Here is a 22,314-nt window from a genome sequence, read left to right on the forward strand (position 1 = left end):
CACTGCAGATCGAAAAATTCCATGCTCCACGGCGTTACCACTTCATGATTCGACACTGACCGGTAAGCTTCCCATTGCACTAAAGAAAGGGTACCATGAAAATTCGTTGTCAGTCCCTTTAAATCATCTATTGCATTTTGTTGCATTTAAAACAAAAATATTGAAATCTATGGCTTAGAAAACGAATTTTCTTTATTTAGGCCGTTGACGTCTTTATTAAAAAATTTTGAAGATTGCAAGAAATGAAATTGTGAAGTTTACACTATAACTCGGCAATAAAAAATGATATCACAATAAGTGCACCTAATAATACACATAATATTACTTCTAAATGGACAAAATTGATGTATTATACCCCTTATTAATTATATCGCTAATTTGTGAATAGGACTTTTCCAGAACCGTTATAAAGATTGTACCAAATTCACGTAAGCTGTAAACTTATATAAATTATATATCAAATTTCTCCGTTTTAAATGCTCTAACAGAACTCTGATGTATGTTTTAAGTGCAAAATTACAAGTTTGTAACCTTCGTGCGTCTATTCTTTTTTCTGCTTCAATCTTTTGGGAATTGTAAAATTTCCAGGCCCTGAATCAAAATGCTGCTTCCAACAGTCACTAGAATTTAACTTCCTCTGTCAAATGCGACAAATTTCATTCGAATCGGTCAATGGGTGGTCTCACTAAAGCATTTCTGCATTTCACATGTATTTGAATAGGTGGCATCGTAGTTGGCCCCGAGCTAAAGCTACGTCTTAAATACAGCATATTGCATTCAAATTGGTACAGTGGTTGCCTAACAACACCATTTCTGCATTTCATGTCTATTTGAATGGGGAAATTACAGTTGGCCCTAAGCTAATGCTAGAGCCCATGCATTACCTCTGCCAGTATGGGAGCTGCGGTGGTGTCAAAAACTACCTTCTTAGACACTGGAGCTCAAATGTGTACACCCAGGCATACTTTGTCGGGTATTAAATAAGGGGTCACTTTGGGCCAGTTGGTTCTGCATTGTGGTTTCAAGCATGCAAATCTTTGACAAAGGAAATAGGAGAATTGGACAGAATATTCCGGCCTCAATCAGGGCTTCCAACCTGAGCCTTCTAATACAATTAGTGCTCAGATCTTTACTAAAAAAAATATGTTCATTCAAAATGTGTTAGCAAAGATGGCTGCAGATATGTTTAAATTATTTGCATTGCTACATGGTGATAACCTCTCTTGCAGTTTCTTACTTCAAGATAATTATGACCTTACTAAATCAAGATTTTGCTACTACTCGAAATTAATGTTTGGCAGGACTCCCCACAATTATTGAACAATTACTATGCAAGTTATGCATAAACATTGCCATGGTCATGTTTGCCCTCCACTGGCACAGTGAAAGGCTGCATTGCAATGCAGTCCACTTGTCTACAGAGAAATGCTGCAGAAGCTGCACAAGACTCCAACGTGGTTGGTGTCCGTCACACTGCAGTGGTACGCAGTACTTACCAGCTTTTATTTCTACTTGATGCTTGTGCTTTCATAATATGAATAGGCCTTCATACTTCACTCATGTTTATTGTACAACCCATTCACTCTATTTCTTTGTTTTCTACAGCAATGGTCAACAACAAAATGCATTGTTGAGGCCCCTCACAAGCAAGTTTTGTTCAACATTTGTGTTGACATTCAGTGGTCAAGCCACAAGTCCACTAAGGAAAGTTCGAAGCAGGCAGAATAATTTATTGAAGGCATACACTATTTCACAACATGCGCTGAATCATTTTGAGCCTTTGTGTATGTTAAGTGGCCGCTGTTTCCATTTTTTTTTCTCCCTTTCTATAAAGGCTCGAGAAAATTACAGCCTGAGCTGGTTGATGTTCTACATCACAACAGCACTCAGTATACATTCAGTAACACTACCAGCACTGTAAAATTACAAACTGCTTCATTCTGAATGTATTGGAGGTGCATTGGCATTACTGAGGATGAAATGACCAAAGACTCTAGTTGAACTTATTGGTCTTTCTTCTGGACATATGCAATCAGGTAGGTGACAACACATAAAAATGCCAATAATGCCAATTGAGCTTAGGTCTTATGCCAAGAGCAATACCAATAACTGTATGAAGAAAAATGCAAAGCTCTGTCATTGCTGAATGCTTCATTTACTACAGGTCTTGAAACCTGGTGGCTGCTCAAGAGCACTGTAATCTCCAAGTTATTGTCAGCGTAAAACAGTGACGATGCAGAGAAAAGTACTCTCATCATGTTCACGGAGCAGCCAATGCACAATGCTCCAGGTCTTTTTTCTTTAAAGTTACACATCAATGCAGCAAAAGACCTGGCATTTCCAAAGCTACAGTATCTAATGGAGATGTCATGATATCTCACTGGCATCCAGTGCCCTGAGGTAAATCAAATCTTGGCACGACACATACTTTAAAACAAATGAAAGTAATCACTGCTAATGAGGAGTCTTGTCAAGTACTAATGGTAAATACAACCACCAGACAACAGTGGAATTCATCCCGATTTTCTTTTTCACAGTTTGGATTGCTTACAGCCACCACCCGAGAGCTGAACAAGGCAGCAGACTTGACAGAAGCAGCATAGGCCGATTTGTAGGAAAATTTGGTGGCTTACTGTCAAGCCATCAAACTTTGCTCCAGATACCCATATAATGACTTGGTAGGCCCTCACCACTGTTTCATGGACAAGACATGCTTTTGTTTTTTGTGCAAACTAACCGAGACTTATTTTAGAAGCCATGAAGCAAAGACAATGTTGTCAAGAACAGACAAAAGCTTGCTGGTTGCTAGACCAAAAGACAGATGCATACCGTGTACAGAAAATCAGTGCAAGGACTGAACAAATATGGCATTGCTTGTCTCCCAGCAAAACGTACAAACTTCATGAACATGTATAACAATGCAAAGATCGAGAGACAACCCCGCAACAAGAGGCAAGGAGTGACAGTTGATCTTGAAAAAGCACATGACTAGTACAACTTTGCCCAGGATATTGAAGAGTTTGCCTGTGCTGGCTCATGGTGTGGGAATGCTTGGTTTGCTCAGAAAAGCAAGCATGCTCTTGTCTGCAAGGTACATTCACAGTAAAATGTGTTTTACTGCAAAGTATACCTCCTGGCCCTCTAAGCACTGAAAACATCTGAAGTTGATGCAATGCGACATGCAATTATGATGGCTGTGACCATAACAGTGTTTCTTACCAAATATATAAGCCAAATTTAGCACAGCAGGAAGTCAAAGATGAAACGAAAGCTTGAACCTGACACTGGTCATAAAAAAATTGTAATGGTATCTAATATACATGAAAATAATGATAAAAGTTAATGTCATACTAGAACGAACAATTTTATCTGTTCACCACAAAAAGAAACATCTGTTCTTTCATTTCTTCGACAATATGCGACTGATTGGTAATATAACTTTGTGAAGCAGTATTTAGTGTAATCTTGTAACCATTTTAAGCTCTGACGAAAGGTATAATCTGTGTGACAGCGTATGAGAATCGCAACAAAAAATTAAAGAGCCATGTGAAAGCAACCTCTCTTTGTTCCACAGGCAAACGGTGCTGCTTCGTTTGAAACACGTCAGAAAATAAGAAAATTAGAAAAATAAAGGGCCTAAAGAACACTACTAAATTGCAACTTTCAATTGTAATCAAGACAACGAAAAAAAAAAAAACACACACCATGAGAGGCTGAAACATCAACAAAGTAATGAAAGTTACAGGATGACATGACACGTAGTTATGACATTTGTCCATGCTAAAGCATGTCCACATGAATTTGTCTTTTTAGAAAATACACTTGCACAGGTTCTGGATTAGAATAAAAAAAATTAACTGAGACAGGAGTAACAAGAATCTTGTAGCAAAAACAGTTCCTTGTGCCTGCCCTTTCTTGTCCTGTACAACATTACGTGAGTGTCTACAAAAACAGACAATGATGTTCACGGCAACATCACCTAAGGCTTGACCCAGGCTGAGTCAATACAACCTGAACTAGGTCAGCTAGAAACCTAGCCCAAGCTTTACAGCCCAAGGCCTGTAACCTAGACTAGGGTTAACCTAGACTGTAAATACTTCATTGCGAGTCCACAGGCGGAGCGTTCGGGGCACGCACAGCTAAGAGGCATAAGAAGTCGATTACGGACCACATGAACACTGCATTGTCAGTTTGCTTGAAGCAGTTTGGATGGAAGATGCTCACATTGCACTCCTGCAGTTTGGACGCCATGAAAACACAGAAGGCTCACACACTGCAAGTATGCTTCTCGTAAGTGTTGCCAACGTGGGTGCTGTTCCTCCAGTGTGACTGCAGTCTCCCCAATTGGGATACACACTTAGACGAGCAAATGAGCATTTCATTTAAAAAACACTGTTCCCGTAGGCAGCGGAGTTTCAGGTGGCTTCAGCGACTCACTGCAAGGCTGTACTGCAAACAGATGGCTATCACAAGACCCACTCATAAAGCACTCCACCTGTGAGGGAACACGTCAAAACACGGACGACTGGCAGACTTCTCCCGCAACAGAAAGATAGTTCATAAGTGATGGTGCCTTCTGCTTGCTTCTTCCAAAAGAATTAACTCCCCCAAGCACAGTCTCCCAGATCTTGCTGAAGTCTTTCAATGTCCCCGGGTTTTATTTCAGGTTGTGTCACAGAAGATGAAAGGACCTGCAAAGCCTTTCAGCAAGTGCACTGCCTTCACTCTCTTCCTGCGTGCCAGTGTCCCCTGTACTCCTCATTGCCTTATCACTGCAGGAGAAACACGTGTGCTGCATTTCATTGCTCGCACTGTTTCACAGGCTTATTCACAAGCCGGGTTGTCCATTTTCACTTTCGCTTCACAGTCGTAAAAAAGAGTCCATGTACCAAATGCACACTCTCGAGTTCCTGTCAAATACACAGAGTGTAGCGTGCACATCTTGCTTGTCAGCAGTCAACAACAACAACAAAAAAAGCCACCTTCCTTTCTTCCCACCAGTCCGGCTGGTAGGGAGTGGACTTCAGTGCCGTGGTAGGGGCATGCCCTTTGGCCGAGGCGCGTGCACGTGAGGCTCACAGTCGCAGTTGCTCGTGCGTGCCTCATGGTGAAGGTGGACCTTGGAACATCCTAGCATGTGTAGCCCTCATAGTTGGGTGTCACCCATGTTGCAAAGGTTGTGCGACTCGATGTAGGTCAACAGACCACGGTAGAGAAACTCGTATTGGTTCTGCAAAAAGAATTAAAAAAAAAACACACAGGAAAGCATTACATCACTGCATTACAAAACAGGAGAGACTCAAGACGAAGAAACCATGAGTAGAAAATAAAATGATTATTCATTCATTTCATTTTTGTTTGATTATGAGTGACCTGCAATATGCAATATGAATGTTGTTCGTTCAAGTTACTAAATAAATTACGCAGTTAAACGTCACGGAACAACTCACCAGCTAAAAGAAATACCATAGTTGGAGACTTCGGATAAATTTATACCACCTGGGGTTCTTTAATGAACAACTAAAGCACCAAACATGAGTGTTTTTTGTATTAAGAATGTGGCTGCCATGGCTGGGAATCAAACCCACAACTTAATGCTCAGCAGCAACAGATTGTCACAGCCACTGAGCAACCACAGTGAATCGATTAAAGTTATTATGAAAAGGCTGTAAGCTCAAACATATTTACCCCATGGTTAGCCTATTGCACCCACAACATGCTATACAGCTAGGGTGTCCCACGTAACTTTAGCCAAACGTTAAAGACATGTAAATGCCACGTAGCTGGACCATGGTTCCATGGATCATTAGCATGGTAATGTTGTTTGCCGTCGCTTGGAGGTACTCAGATTATTTTTTGCATTCCGCCTAATTAAATAATTAGTATTAATCAACTTATCAAATATTATAATTAGATGAAAAGTGTTAGTGAGAAAATTGTACAGCAACATGAAAAACTCCCGATACAGCTTTCTGTTGCTCAATACGTGCTACATAAAAGTTTTTCCGAGCGTGAAAGAAGCCAGAAAATACACGCAAAATTGCCGTGCAACTGGCCGCTCGAGGCACTTTGCGAAGTTGATGTGCGAAGTTGAATAATTAATTAACACTGATTATGTAATTAGGCAGAATGCAAAAAATAATCTGAATATCTCCAAGCGACAGTAAACAACATTACCTTGGTTTCGTCCAGCTACATGACATTTCCATATTTTTAAAGTTTGGCTAAAGTTATGTGGGGCACCCTGTATCACATAACACAGTTAAGACCACTTGGGACCAATTGGGATGCTTATATAATATACTAGGAGCTTTATTACTGGTAGAGCCAGTTGGAAACTTTATACCAACTGTTCAGATTGTGTAAAAAAAGATGGGGGCTGATTAGCTGAACAACAAGTATATTTAAGAAACATTAATAAAATAACATTGATACAGTAGATTACCACTAAAATATACCCAGTTAAGGTGAATTTTCAGGTAGTGTGAGAACATTTGGTAGGTTCCCCATAGTCCCCATGCTAAAAAAAAATCTGCAGAAGTTCAGCTTAACCGAATTAGCTGTTCATGTTAAGCAGACACCACTGCTGCCTGATATTTGACTCAGCGAGAGGCCCAGACCAGGACACTTGCAGGAGGCGACTCTGCTAGCTACATAAGAGGAAAATTATCTTTCTGTGGACCCGAACAGCTATGCTAGCATTTATGATGATGTGGAAACCTGCAGGAATGACACTGAAAACTGCCACTGAGGAGGTCCTTGAAGAGCTTCAGCAGGCCGATAATTATGGTGAGAGCACCGCCAAGCAGTGTTCACATGTGATGGCGTCTGATAATACCCTGAATCCTTTGGTGCATATTTTTCAAAGATATAAAGACAGCGAAGAGTTTTTGAGCCAGCTAAGTGAGATGTCAGCTTTTGTGACAGTGCCAGAAAGCAACAATTACTCAATATACTGCTTTGCACCATGCAAATCCTACAAATGTCTCTTCTTACAACTGCATTCTATTATAAATGCTGTTTCACTATGGAAAAGGGGTAGTGTGGGGATCGAGGTGTGTTCCCGCGCCTCGTCCCCCAGCTCACGCATTGTGCTTAACTTGATCTCTGGGACACGGCTAGCACGCTGGAGCGAATTTCCCGCGCAAGCCGTTCTTCTCCCTCCCGGGTTTCAGTGGCCACGCGAACAAACTTCACCATGATGCGCCCTGATTGGCCTCCCGAGTGGCGGCCCCCAGGCTCTCTTCTACTGAGCGCCTCATCGCCGCAGCAGATGCTCACAGGCCCGCAACGAGTTGGTTACGTGGGACCTTTGCTCTCGCGACTCCTCGTTCTAGCGCTTGGTGGACGGCTACCCGGTTAGCCTTAGCACAGCGTGCGCATACTCGATCGGTCTTGTGGTGAGCCTTGATCGGTCTTGCGGTACAGCCCTTTGTGTGTTGCGGAGTGGAGGAGTGTCGTGCCTTTTCTCGACTGTTGCTCGTAGGGTGAGCCTTGTTCAAACCCATATCCGCAATTGCTAATGTAAATCAATGCTATCAGGGGCCAGGACAGTGAGCAAAGTTTGGGTACCAATGGCAGCTATCAGGTTTCCCAGCAAAGCACCTCCATGCATCACAGTCTCTAGCTCCGGAAGTTTTTATACCAACCTTATAGCTACCCTGAGGTGGTGCACACCTCGTGTCATAGGATGTCCTGCTACATTATGTTTATTGCATTGGTGTAGCCAGGCACAGCAGCAGCAGTGGGAAAATCAAAGGAGAAGGCAAAGAAAGCTTCGTTTTAAAAAGATGATGGGGGGGACGTCGCGCGAACTTCTCGTGAGCCTCCTGATTTTAGAACGCCGTACGGGTCAGCCCGTGCGGCACCGATAACCGCGTGGAGCAGTGCTGAGTGACGTGATGCGCATTCCCCGCTTTTGTCTGTCGTGCAGATTAACCTTATAACGAGCTGATGATAACCCACAGAAACCACCTGTCATATAGATGGTAAATCCCTCCTGTTTTCTGAAAGATAACTGGAAAGCAAAACTTTCAAAACAATAGAAGATTGCCATTAAGCACAGTATGGCCCACTATTAAACCGAAAACCGCATAGGTATTTAGGTCAACGCCACTATTTCTTGAGCTTAAGAGGGGAAAAAAAGCACTTGATCCTATTTGACAGGCATTCTATTGATAAAAACTATTTTCCAGGCGTTTGTATACGAACCGCGTTGTTATCAGTGCTCACATACAAATTTGGTGTTCCCTTTAATAAGTTTAGAGCATAGAATACATCTCGATTCATAGGTACCCAAGTTACTGATAGCTAGCATGTGCAGCACCGTGATTTTTGTACGAAATATAGAAGCATAAAAGCTTGTGTTAAATTTTCTGATATATTCAATTCAACATGGCTTTTTCCTTTGATTTGATTATAAATTCGATTTGAAATCTACTATTCGGTATTTGCACACCCCCTAGTTTCCACACTTATTGTATTTACTCGAATCTAACGTGCACTTTTTTTCGATAAAACAGGTCCAAAAATTGCGTGCACGTTAGAATCGAGTACGACCCTAAATTTGCATTACCATCGGCATTTCCAAATGGCCGCCTCGCACGCGCGTCAAGCCTAGCTACTTTCTAGCCTAGTTACCCTAGCTTCCTCCGTGTGCTGCAGTACACGTGCTTAGGCAATAGTGTACCGTCTGTCTTCACGATCTCCGCATCTGCTCTATCAGCATGAAGTACCAAGTTCATTACGATGCTACATTTAAAAGGAAAGTGATCATGTGTGCGGAGATGGACGGAAATCGGGCCGCATCACGGCGTTCAGATCCGAAATTTGCGTGCGGGACTGGCGTAAACAGAAGATTTTCGCCAGCAAAGCAATGCGGAACGGTTTCAGTGGACCGAAGCAGGACGTAATCTGCGACGATCCACTTCGGCGATACGATCGCCTTGGCCCTATCTTGGAAGCAATCTGCGATGGGGAAAGTCCGCCGTGTTTTCACCGTGTTGAAGCGAGACGCATGCTAGCACGAAGGTCAATTCGCTCACCACGCTTCATCACTCCAGCATTTTGACAGTTCGTTTCCGCGGTCAACGAGCGAGATTTGTTAATGTTTGCTTGTGTGTGACACCGCGCTTTTTCATTTATTTAGTAAGCGAATGCTTGCAAGTTTATACAGCCGATAAAACTGGTATCCTTACTTCGTATAGCGATCTACTAACTTGCTAAACACTAAACACATATGCAAACACAATCAGTTGGAGTAAAAAACAGTTACATTCATACTTTTGTTCTATTGTGTGCTAAAAAAGGATTAATTATCTGTAAATGATATCGACTAAACTGTTTCAACTATATGACTATATTATTCATATTTTCTTTTTATACATTTGTGTGACTGATAAATATATTGTTCCTTGTAAATTTCCATATGCATTTTTTGTGCATTGTAATTTTAGGTGCACTTGTGTGATTTATGTATATGTTGTATAATCTGCTTGTTTTCACTTTACCTTTGTCACGGTGTATCTGCCATCTCAACCTGCGCACCTTGTACAGCTGCTGCCATGTAACGGTCGCCTGGGCCCTGTCAAGCCGTTTTCACGGCTTTTAGCCCAGCGGACCTTGTAGCTTATTGTCTGGTAAATAAATTTGAATTTGAAAATTTTGAATTTTCCTATCGAATTCGATGCTTCGCCTTTGGGGCGTAACTGCGACTTTTTTTTTATTCATCGCAACTTCAATGCATCGGGAGAAAATCTGTTTTTCCAAATGACAGAAAGTTGTATTTGTTTGAAAGCATGAGGTACGCCGTACTGTAAAGATTTTTTTTTTGTCGTCACGGAAAAGGGGTGCGCGTTAGAATCGAGGGCATGTTAGAATCGAGTAAATTTGTACTGGTACGTCTGCTTTGTTTTTGCTCACATTTTGTAATGAGATGGAATTTCTTGGTCTGCATAATTCAACAGAACACTTGGCATCATTGTTTGCTTAGTCCTTAGGCACTTTTAGCCGCTGACAGGTGGTGAAACAAATTCGCATTTCTGTGGAAGCTCAGTTAATTATCTGACAGTTAGGTGCACATACCACAGTGGTTGTTATTTATTCAACCAAACGAGGCAAGCAAGGAAGCCAGGCATTTATCTAAAAATGTAGATCACAAAATGCGATTGTGTTGAGAAATATGAGTAAAAACAAAGCTACGTGGAATCTGCTTTTAAAGTGGCTAGGAAAAAAATGCAGACACTGTATTAATAGACCATGCCTTTGGAAAATTGTACAATATACTGTGGCCAGGAAATACTAGCTGTTCAGAGTCTTGTTAGAAATAGCAAATCATGTCAATTCAGATTTTAAATTGAAAGGCCTTTTTACAGTGAAATCTCAATATAACAAACCTCAGGAGACCGCGGTAAATGGGTCGTTATTCTGAAAGTCATCATAGTGAAAGCCCCAAAATTAACCATTTCGCCAATTAACCGACCACTTCATAAGATGTCACCATATGAGCTATACATGAAGACGTTGCTGTTGGCTCTTAGCCCGCGCTGTTGCTATTCGCCATAGATTCCGGCCCCACGCTCCACCGAAGCACCGTGTAATAAGAGTGATGCGCTCAAAACAGATTCTTATGCTGAAAAAACTACCGATAAATAGGAAGCTCCATGCCGCCTCCAAAGCGCAATGTTTCTTGTTGTTTGCTTGTTTTTCACATTCCTTGCCGTGGACACAGCAACTGTCTTGCTCGAGGCAGTCACCTGAACTATATTAAAGTGAATCGCACGTAAATGACACCACCAAGAAAGTACAAAGTGTGTTCGTGCGGCAACCCCACGAGTAGAAAGGAGGTTAGATTTCTCCGCGCGCGTAGCTAGTACGGCCGCAGAAAGCACAATAGAGGCGCGCAGAAAGGTGAAAGAAGGAAGAGACGAGCCTCCGTTGCTAGACGACACTTGTCTTGGCGGAGCATGCGCTCACAAAACCTGATGAGTCGTCGCCTCAGCTAGTGTTCGAACGGTCGCGTGTGACAATCGCCACTTTAAGACCTTCTCAGAAAGAACGGCTCGCCTAACTGTTCAGCTGACATTGCTACCTTGCCTCGGAACACAAAAGCGCGAGTCGAGAGCGAAAGTCTCTTGCGGTGCCCAACCCAATACGCGCCTTCTCGCCTCGCTGGTCCCGTTGCTCTACTGAGCTGCGCTTTTGAATATCCGTCCACGCGGGGCCTTCGGGCACACTGCGTCACTGTAGAACGCAAGGGCACCATCCTAAACCAGGGACGGACCCACTGCAGTGCGCGTTGGCGTGTCATCTGTGTCATGAGTAAGAGGCCGGCGGTGAAAGAAAAGAGGAGACGGACAATGTGAACCGCGCGTTCCAAATGGCACGAGACCTCGAAGCGCAGAGTTTTGAGTTTGTGTGAAATTAAAACCTGCTTGCTGTGTTGCCATACGTCTTCCAACCTCATCTCTTTTAACACCCGTATGCCCCCCGAGATCGGTGACACACGACAATCTGCCATCCTTTGGCTGGTACGGAAAAGGCATGCGCGGAAGAACCTGTATGCGTGCGCGGGCGAAAGCCATTTCCCTTGTGACATGCCGCTGTCACCAATTCGCGTGATCGCCGCGCTGCTTTTGAGCCTTTTTCAGAACTCGTGGAGTGATTATCGTGGGTGATTGCTCTTTCGAGAGGCGGCCGCCCCGCTTTCCAACGCACCGATGCAGCGCGCCAGCGTATATCAGGTTTTCCGATCCCGTATGCCACGGCGTCCGCTTTCTGCGCCTTGTCGTTTGCTAGCCTCCCATTTCGGCTGCCGTGCCTGGATACACAGATATATTTGGAAGTACTGAGGCGTTGTTAACATGACACGGAAACAGAATAACCATCGTTATTCTGAAAAGTTCGGTATTCTAAAGTTCGTACTGTACTAAAATATTTTTACTTTGAAACTATAAGAAGTCAACGGGGGGATTTCTGAAAAGTTTGTTAATCTGAAAAGTTCGCTAATGTGGGGTTCATAGTAACGAGATTTTACTGTAATTATAAAAAAAGAAACAGACTCACAGGCGTCTGCAGCATACAGTGCCTCTGGGAACGAGTATAACGTGCTGCTTGAAAAACATCCACCCTTTCCTCCGCTTTCAGCTGCTGGATCAGGACACTCAGCGTTACAAACACACTGCTCCTGTCACCACCACCACTGCAATGTGGGAAAAGAGCAAACAGTCAAGTGCAGAAAGCCACACACTCACGTAATGTTAGGTAATAGCATTGACGCACATTTTATCATCAATCAAGGTGTTGTGAACACAGAGAAAAGGGAAGTTACACTCAAAGAACTGTAACTTCCCTTTTCTATGGGTTCAAGAATTAATGATATTATGATGAAAGAATCAAAGAATGATAACATTGGTTATAACATCTGCTGACAAAGTTGACAGATGTATAATCCTCTTCTTCCTACAATATACATCCACATTGCAATTTACAATGTCTAGCCATGGAGTTCGCAAGGCGGATCCATTTGGAATGAATTCTCAGGATGACACCAGTTTCAAGATATTAATTCCCAAACTTTGCGGAGAAATGAATTGGCGCTTCCAGTTACTTCTGTGGTTCAATCTGCAAGACGATATTTTGTTAAAGTAACTGGAACCTCAATGCAATTCTCTGCATAGTTCATGAATTAGTATATCGAAATTGATGTCATCCTGAGAATTCGTTCTATGTGGATCCGCCTTGCGAACTCTGCGGCTAGAATTTGTAAACTGCAATATGAACCATAAGGCAATTAGTTAAAAACTTCATTAGTGATTTTTTTAATTAGTCGATTATGCATTTCAATTTTTTGGTGCAAGTAATGTCCGCCTCTTGAGTAGACCAGCTCATGAACTAGAATTGTGCTATCTGCCACAGGCAACCTTTAAAAATTTTTGAAAATTGTTCACTGAAACACCCGGTATAGTGTAGTAGCATTACAGTCAGCTACACCATCAGTGGTGTTGGAAGTGTAGGAAAAGCAAAGTAGTCATTCAAGGAGCGCAGAATGTAGGGGTGCTCTGTTGGGTCACACTCTATAATACTACAATAGATCATGGCCCATTGTTCGCAATTAACGGCCACCTACAATAGTTTATACTAGAACACATAGTGCCTGTAAGACCTATATAACTGTTTGTAATATGGCACAAGAAAGCTAAGGCTGCTTTTAGAACATACTACATATAAGGCTATTCGTATGTCTAAGACAATACATACTGATTAAGAAGTAATATACAATATTGTTAGACTGGCTAAAATTCCCAGAAATGAAGTTCGGAGTACACTTAAGGTTCTGTACTTGATCCTTAGCTCTACTTGCTTGTATTGGAAAGTGACAAGAATAAAAATGTTGATTTTGGTTCCATTATCAGTCATTCCTGGGGCAAAGTATATATTTCACTTTACCGTTTTATACATGGTGTCCTGTTTCTGCAAAATCTAAAAATTCCACTTGTGTGCAAAATTTGAGAGCAAAAAGTTAGCTGGAAGAGCCATTTACACCTGGTGCTCCTACTTACGCGACCTTCAGTGTACAAGCTAAAATCAAGAAAAGCAAAGTGAGGCGAGCAAACAAGAACCAGCGTACGTGACATACCTGCAGTGTACTGTTACAGGGCCACCGCTTGGATGGAGCGCTTGGCACTGCTGGGCACACTCTATGAGGGCAATGATGCTTGCTGTGCTGTCAGCATCTATGACTGGCTGCCCAACCCAGCCCAGGTACTGGAATTGTGTTGTTCGATGGCTGTCCCCAGACTGCAAGGAAGGGAGTGTGATGGTATTTCCCAGCTCCAAGCGCATTGTCTGGAACCCTATGTCAGTGTAGCTTCTTCAAGTGCTACTTGCACATCAAAACATATTTTGGGGCTAGTTGGTTTGTTAAGGCAGCAAACGGTGCCAAAATACACGAGGGACAAGCAAGGAGACCGAGACAATCACGAGGTGCACTAATAGCTGGAAGTTTTTTTTCTTGATCACAAAGAATAAAGATAACATCTGCTGATCGGCTGACTCGAGAAATTATGGAAGCTCTTGAGATAAAAAGGCTGGGGGAATTATGGGTCAGCAAGCCCTCTGTTACGATATCAGAGAAGGATGCACGCTTCCTATCGGGATCTGGTGTGAACACGTAGTAGGCTTATTTTTCTTTGTACTCGTGCTGATGTATAGCGTCAGTTTATCACTTGTCAACCAGCATTTATTCTGCACAATCAAGAAATAAACTTCCAGTTGTTAGAGTGCCTTCTGATCGTCCTCAGTCTCCTTGCTTGTCCCTTGTGTTCTCTGGTACCATTTGCTGATGCTTGCACACCCGTGCATACAACGTAGTGTCTACGAAGCCATAATTGCCAATAAAAATAATGAAGCTTTAAATTTGTTGCATACAGCTTAAGTCATTCCTAAATGGACTTATGCTGCAAAGTCATTATGTACAATGTGTGTCTAGCGAAAGTTTGAACATAGAACACATAACGAGGCAGCGTGAAAAAACATGGACGAAGAAAGGTGTCTACACAGGATGGGCGCCCGTCCTGTGTACATACCTTTCTTCATCCGTTTTTGTGTGCTGCCTCGTTATGTGTTCTAGAATGCACCAACTAGCCCAAACAAGAGGTTTACTGGAACATAGAAGTCCGAGTGCTTGTCCACAGTGCCAGTATGCATCCATGTAGTAGTAGCTGGTTCATTTAATTCTATCAGTCTTTTTGACAGTGATTAGGAAACTTTGTCAAGCAACTGAACATTTCCAAGTACACAGCACTTTATCTAGCCAATTGTGTTTGTTTACCTGTAGTGCATTTATGAGTTCAAGCAAGGAGTCCACCATTTGTGGATACAGTAGAACTTCGATATAACGAACATGAACATAACAAATTATTGGATATAACGAAGTAGATATAAAACTTCTCACTGATATCAGCATGTAACGAATATATACCTATAATAAATATCAGCTATATAACAAAGACATCTTTCGTCTTGGATGCTAGTTCATTAACATGAGGTTGGATTGTAAATAAAGCTCACTGAAGAACTCCAAATATTAATCTGTTCTGGTGCTTTATGTTTTTTTGTTTCTTTTTTTATGCTGGAGATGTAAGAAATGTCAAATTTTCAGCAGAAATAATTAGTTTCTGAAAGATAATGAGAAAAAAGACAACAAACAACTTCAGTTAACTCGCTTATTTTGCAGACTGTGATGCAATGACTAGATAAGCACACTAGATAAGCAGTAGACCTAACCAAGAGACCCAAGAGCTGAACGCCAATTTCTACGAATAAATGTGCCATTTTCATGCTAGAAATAAGGTAATAAAATAGAAGTCACTTCACAGCATAGGTAACATTAAGTGAAATTAGGGTGTTCAGTATCACTTCTTTTACCTTATTATATGCACACCATGAGGTACATATTTCTTTTGTTGCTTTTTAACAATGTCAAAATATATAAGTTTAACTGAGCATGATATCATCACTGTATAGCGTGCAATGCTAAATCACTATACGACACACATAATTAACGACAGGCAGTCAAGCAAGAAAGACGCCGGTTACCTTCACATTGATGACGTCAAACTCTCGCTTGATGAAGTAGTTGCCTATGTCTTGCGAAACAAACTTGACTTTGACATAGTCGCACATGAGCTCTCCATCAGAGGGCCAGTACTGCTGGCATTTGGTCTGCATACAATGGAGGAAAAATACAAATCAGGAGCTCACTCACACTGATTGCTATTGATAAATGTGTCAATTTGCACCTATGTGAACCAAACACAGAAATGACACTGCCAAAAACATGAAACACTATTAATTTGATGGTGCACTGATGAGGTGCACCATCAAATGATGATGAGGTGATGTGATGGTGCACTGATGAAACAAAACATGCAACACAGGGCCAGAGCTGACTGTCAAAAACTTTGTTATAAGTGCACCAGCGCTATATACAGAGTGTTCCAGTGAACACTTCCAAATTTTTTAAAGGTTGCCTGTGGCAGATAGCACAATTCTGGTTAATGAGCTGGTCTACTCGACAGGCGGACATTACTTGCACAAGAAATTGAAATGCATAACCCACTAATTAACAAAAAATCACTAATTAACTTTATAACTAATCACCTGATGGCCCATATTGCAATTTACAATTTATAGCCATGGAGTTCGCAAGGTAGATCCACTTGGAACGAATTCTCCGGATGACACCTGTTTCGAGATATTAATTCCTGAACTTTGCAAAGAAATGCATTGGTGTTCCAGTTACTTTTGTGCTTCAATGCATAATGTGACATTTTGTTAAGCAAGTAACTGGAATGCCATTTCTCCGCAAAGTTCGGGAATTAATGTCTCGAAACTGGTGTCATCCCGAGAATTCATTCCAAGTGGATCCACCTTGCGAACTCCATGGCTACAATTTGTAAATTGCAATATGGGCCTTTAGGTGATTAGTTCTAAACTTAATTAGTGAATTTTTGTTAATTATTCGATTATGCATATCAATTTATTGTGCAAGTAATGTCCGCCTCTTCGAGTAGATCAGCTCATGAACTAGAATTGTGCTATCTGCCACAAGCAACCATTAAAATTTTTGAAACTGTTCGCTGAAGCACCCGGTATATAGTCTTGTTAAAAAAAAAAAAGCAAGAAACCGAACAGACATGCAGGCAGGATACAGATGCATATCTTTGTATGCACGTGTTAGCTGAAGCTTGTATAATGAAAAAAATGTCACAGTTTCGCCCTAAGGGCGAAGCAATGAATGCGATAGCAACACAGCAATATCATACGAAGTAAGGTGAGCGGCTTTGGTAGCAATATGAATTGTAGTAAACATGAGCTGATTAAGTAAGCAGGTGTGCTGCGGCGTAAGTAGACCGACATGAAGAGAGACTCGATGACCACGAGAAGACACGTGTGAAACCGTGATGTTGATGAGAAGTGCTTCCCGTGGGCAGTGCGTGCGAAGGGACACACCTGTAGTGCTGCACTGCCGATCCGGGCAGCATTGCATGTGTTGCGTGCGTTGGAAAATGTGGCCCGACTATTACTAACTGAATGAACAAGCGTGGTGTGAGCGCGCACAAACAAACAGGAATAGATCACACTGAACGACTGCAGACAACGACTGTCAAAACGCTGGCAGCGAGCGTATATACGCCGCAGCGGGCGAAGGTACGTGCAGTCTATCGCTTCAACGGAAACTGAGCGGTGAATGCACGGTGCATAAAGGTCAGAGCCGTGTGGAGATAAGAGACGGTGCGGACGAGCGACGAGCGTGGTTGTTGGCAGCGTAGAAGCGCGCCCTCCCCCCCCCCCGGGCTCCCTCCGGCGCTGGCTTCCCGCTTCCTTGCTTGCGCGTGGGTGATTGAGTGCGTTCGCTCTCCATGAAGCGCGCGTCCCCTCACGCTTCCGCTCAGGCATACGGCACGCGGCGAAGATTTTATCTATAGGGAACCTCACGGCGACGGCAACGACGACGGCAGAAATCCGGTAGAAGTGTCCATATAATTGCTATCGCAATAAAATTGTTAAGGGCCACACAACATACAGTGTAATGCAAAATGATACAGCAGTATAGATTAGAGAGCAGGCTAGGTAGCTAATATTCTAACTGATATTAAGAGAAAGAAGGGCATCTGTGCAGGCATGTAATGCATAACCTGTAGTCTATTAGAATGTAGAATGGGTATCAAGAGGAAGAAAATTCAGCCAAGGACAACAAAAAATTAGGTCTCGTGATGAGAATACACAATTTGTAGGCATAGGATATAGTTGGTTGAACCAGGACAAGATTAACTGGAGATATCTGGTAAAGGCCTTTCTCCTGCAGCAGATATAGATATGCTGATGATGAAAACCATGACACTTCATTGACAATATTCAAGCACAAGAAGAAAAAAAATTAAACTTAACAATTAATTGGCCAAAGGACAACAAAGGACAGCACCTAAATTGGGTGCTGACAATTTCACAGAGCCTAGAACTTTTGAAAAGTGAGTGCTACTGATATGCAGGCACTCAGCAGATGCTCTCGTTTATGTTATGGTCTTGCAAGAAATTGCGAGAATACAATTTAAGAAAGACAAAACAAACAGCCACTCACCTGCCCCTCACCAAGTTCAGAGAGCATAACAATGGTAGAAATACACTGTTCCTTGATCATGCGCCAAAACTCCACAACAGAGCAGTCTAGAGGGTCTTGGGTGATGATGAAAGACAGTGACCTGTCGTAACCCTGAGAAAGTGCGAAAGCCACAACGTCATATTGCATCCAGACATCACAGAATGACCTATCCTGAGTATAACAGTCTTTTCTCGACGGTCTTGCTACTAAAATCGAAACTAATTATAACGAAGTTGCATCCGGCATGAAAATACCTTCATTATATCCAATATTTATTATAAACATATATTTGTTAGTCGTTGATATCGATTAGAAAGCGAGAGAAATAAACGTTTATTTGTGAACTAGCGAGAAAGAGATCTCTCTTCACCCTCAGATGAGTAGCTTCCTCATTCCAGAAATCCGTGGGCTCTCACTACCACCCTGGCCTGGTCCACCAGCTTTCGCTGGTCATCTAGGCCTGGACAAGACACCATGGCCTCCCACAGTTCTTCCTTGTCTTTGATATCCGTCACAAACATTTCTAGATTTACTTCGTTACATCCGATGACTTCTTATATCCAGCGGCGTCACTAGGGTCAGTGGTACCAGGGGCGGTGGACTGCTGTGACAACCCCCCCACCCCCCCCCACCCTGCCCTATTGTTTCAAGCAATGAAGCACAATTTTTCTTTTCTGTAGCTGACGAAAAATTATTTTTATTTCTTTTTAAAAGGTCCGAAATAATAATTGCACCATATAACTACCAATTCAGCGCGACATCAGATCGAAAGTGCATATTTACGTTTTTATTTTGTATTAACAAGAAAAGCAGGAGTGTGCAAATATTTTTGATTTCAAAAAAGAACACTTCTCAAAAAATGGACAGAACAAATAGGGTTCATCAGATGAATGTCCAGATTAACATTAAAAATATAAACGTGCACACAGAACACAAGAAATGAAAACTTTGAGCATGTAGAAAGACCCATAGCAATATGTGCATGCATGAGTATGCACAGTGTGTGCATAGCCACATGTGATGCGCATTGCATACGTAGCCGCTTAGGTATATACAAGAATAGATTATCTGCATTTTTAAAGTGAAGTTGAACGAAGCACCTCGGAAGGAGGAAACTTGATAAGAGGAAAATGCAGACGAGCCAGAAATAGTAGGCAACTAGGCAAAGAAGAATACTGTCTCAGTAGAATGTGTGGTATTTTAAAGGAGCTTTTGTAAGAAAATTAAAGCATGAATTTATGCTAATCTCGCGCTATCCACTAGCACAGTTGGCCCTGGTGGGGAAGTATTTCTGCAGCAGTTACTACGAGCGCTATGCAGGTGTATCTGTGAAACATTTTATTTACATCCCAGGGGAGACATCTCTAATGCATATTTCATATTAACTCCATGTTCTAAAGCACCCTAAGTCATTAAGATTTGCTAAGGGCACACCTCCTACAAGTTTACATTCTTTTGTTTTTTTGTAGTAAGTGCACAGTGCCACTATTACACTCGGCGAAAGGTGCTCGGTGCCTTTTCGCTGCTTTGAACAAATAATTCTTTGCTATTTCACCCTCCCCCCTTTCACAACCCAGCTGTACCCCCCCCCCCCCTCGAGCGATACCACTGCTTATATATATGATCGTTATATCAAGATTCAACTGCAGCATGAGGGAAGCTTTTTCATAAAATATCTTACTGTTAATTAGCAAGGTATTGAAAAAGAAACAGCAAACTGTTGGTCAGAGCTCACAAAAACTGAAAAGAAGACGGTCAGGTGTCAACAATTTTTTAAGGAATAACACTACAATGAAGTCTACACCTAATGCCTGTTGTACCAATTTCTCTCTAATGGTAGTCATAAGACTATTTGGCACACAGTAATAACTCTGTATGATAAAAATATTTAAACAAATTTTGCTACGAAAACTTCAACACAATTAAGCCGCTGTTACATAGGAATTACATGTTGCATGGCAAACACAATGGCAGTGAATAAAAAAATAATAAGAGCAAGAGCAAATATTTAGTGTTTACCTGCACAAATGAGGCATTGATGTAGGATGAGTGGTCTCGTGAAGGTGACACGGGTAAAATTACTCTGTTGCAATCATCTAGAGAAGAAAAACATGATTTGGCATTTACATTACACCCTGCTAGAGGTTTGCAAAGAACTCAGTGTTGGTGACGTTGAAGTCACAACATTGAAATGACAAGTAAATCATGACTCAAATGTGCACCTTTTCTAAATAAGTCTAAAGAAGTCTAAATAACCGGCCTTTTCTTTTTTCTATACTGTACACTTTGCTTTCAGAGTACAGATTACAACACATGCATTGATAACCACGAGAATGCACTTGGTACTATGCTGAAAAAATTTGTGCTGTGTTCATCCCATTGTCAAGGGGAGTACAAATGCATTTAACCCTCAATTTAATGAAATTGTACTTGTAGCAGAAAATTTTGCTCAGCCAAGGATTTATCGCTGTCATAGTCATCAGGTTTTAGCTGTGCCAATAAGTTTGTCTGCTTCCAGAATGTCTAACATGTTCTTATTGAGCATAATTAGTAATCAGATGGCCATCTTTGCAATGTATGTTTAAATTTGGAGAACCACAGGAGATGCTTTGCCACAGTGTGATCGTAGCTCTGGAATTACTTATTGTGAGATAATATGGGCCTTGATGTGTGTGACGAGCAATGATAATATTAGAACAGGCATTTTTGTTGCATCTGTAAGTATGCGTCCAGTAAATTCAGCATACAGATGAAATCTGTGTTGTAATGCTAAACCTAAAAGAGCATGTACAGAGGCAATTGATGCACACTGTGGAATTCAGCAAGCCATCTTAAGAAGCTGCTAAGTTGATCAATCTCCAGATACATGCTCATTGTGTGTTTTTTCTTCAGTTCCAGCAGGCAGGCGTGATTACGTGGAAACATGCCAACCTGCACAAAAGTGTCACATCTCCACTACCAGCAAGCATCAATTGCATGAAAAAATTCTCTTCCTTTTTCTGATGTGTTGCAAGGTCTTTAGACCACAACCATAATTGTGTTGGGCACAACATTCTATGTAAAGACACCACTGAAGTGCAGAAGCAGGTACACCCTTGCAATTTTTTAACAATATCATGCGAGCTTCGACCGCACGGCGTTTCAGTGGCCTTGTAGCGCTGAAGGGCACTCCTGAAGTGAACAGCTCAGCAGAATACGTTAGAACTAGAATTCACCTTGCACAACCGCACATAGAGTTGCAAATCCAACCGTCCCTCGCCGCTACAAGGCCGCGCTGACATGCCGTCTGGTTGATGCTCACATAATATTGTTAAACAATTGCAAGGGTGTACAACACAAACGCAGTGCGGATTGCAGGTGCTAAGTTTCTGAACCGGTATGTAAAAGGCACAGCAAATGCATTTTCGTTAGTCTCAAGAAGGCTACCACAGATTCTGCATGCTCACACACATACGTACTTAATGAATGTGTAATACTCAACGGAAGTGCTCTGGTGAATGAAAGTTTTTTAAATAGAAAAATTTTTTACATCAGGGTTAGAGTGTAACATTATCAAGCAATGTTGAACTCACAAGGTACAATGAAGTCATATCTGTTCTTTGCTACATTCATGTCCATCATTCCCACGCAGCATGTCTTGGGGTCTTCAATAACATCACCCAGTTTCTGAGGGAGAAATAATGAGCAAAAGTTCATATCAAGGGAGGTTTTAAATATAAGAAGCAGGCAAGCAAGCAAGCAAGCAAGCAAACAAACAAACAAAAAAGATCATCGTTAAAAGAGGAAAAGAATTCCCTTGCAGTTTACCTCAAACTCCAGAACCATTCCAGACTTTTCCGAGTTTCCCAATTTCTCTTTCAACTGAAGATAGTGGTCCCTAAGGTGCTGGATCTCAATTTCTGTGTCACCAAACTGTGCATGCTCCAAAAGAGCACGGTAAATAAAAATATACTGCTTCTGAAAAAGGCAGAGAGATATGCAGCCTCATTCAGAATTCGGTTCACTGTTGCAAAGATCAATCACTGCTGCCCTGTTGTTTTTCGACAGGCTTCATCAGTTCAATGATATAGTTAATTTCTTGTTGTCACTCACTTCAATCATCTCGTGTGCACACACACACAAGGCTCTTCAAAGGTGTCTGGTTCCAACAA

At 41.9% G+C, this 22,314-nt stretch overlaps 1 protein-coding gene across 1 annotated transcript in view; it reads right to left on the bottom strand.

The window, feature by feature from the left end:
- Nucleotides 1–1,549: 1,549 nt before the first annotated feature.
- Nucleotides 1,550–22,314, bottom strand: part of LOC119432839 (tyrosine-protein phosphatase 69D) — a 106,485-nt gene continuing 85,720 nt past the window's right edge. Inside the window, exons 22-29 of the mRNA XM_037699994.2 lie at nt 21,971–22,120; nt 21,736–21,829; nt 20,183–20,259; nt 18,143–18,274; nt 15,598–15,723; nt 13,637–13,797; nt 12,064–12,199; nt 1,550–5,230 (exon numbers count right to left, since the gene is read on the bottom strand). Of these exons, the coding sequence (XP_037555922.1) occupies nt 5,147–5,230; nt 12,064–12,199; nt 13,637–13,797; nt 15,598–15,723; nt 18,143–18,274; nt 20,183–20,259; nt 21,736–21,829; nt 21,971–22,120 (960 nt within the window). The 3' untranslated portion in view covers nt 1,550–5,146. The remainder of the gene's footprint in view (nt 5,231–12,063; nt 12,200–13,636; nt 13,798–15,597; nt 15,724–18,142; nt 18,275–20,182; nt 20,260–21,735; nt 21,830–21,970; nt 22,121–22,314) is intronic.

The sequence above is a fragment of the Dermacentor silvarum genome, chromosome 11 (assembly GCF_013339745.2).
Source record: "Dermacentor silvarum isolate Dsil-2018 chromosome 11, BIME_Dsil_1.4, whole genome shotgun sequence".
NCBI lineage: Eukaryota > Metazoa > Arthropoda > Arachnida > Ixodida > Ixodidae > Dermacentor > Dermacentor silvarum.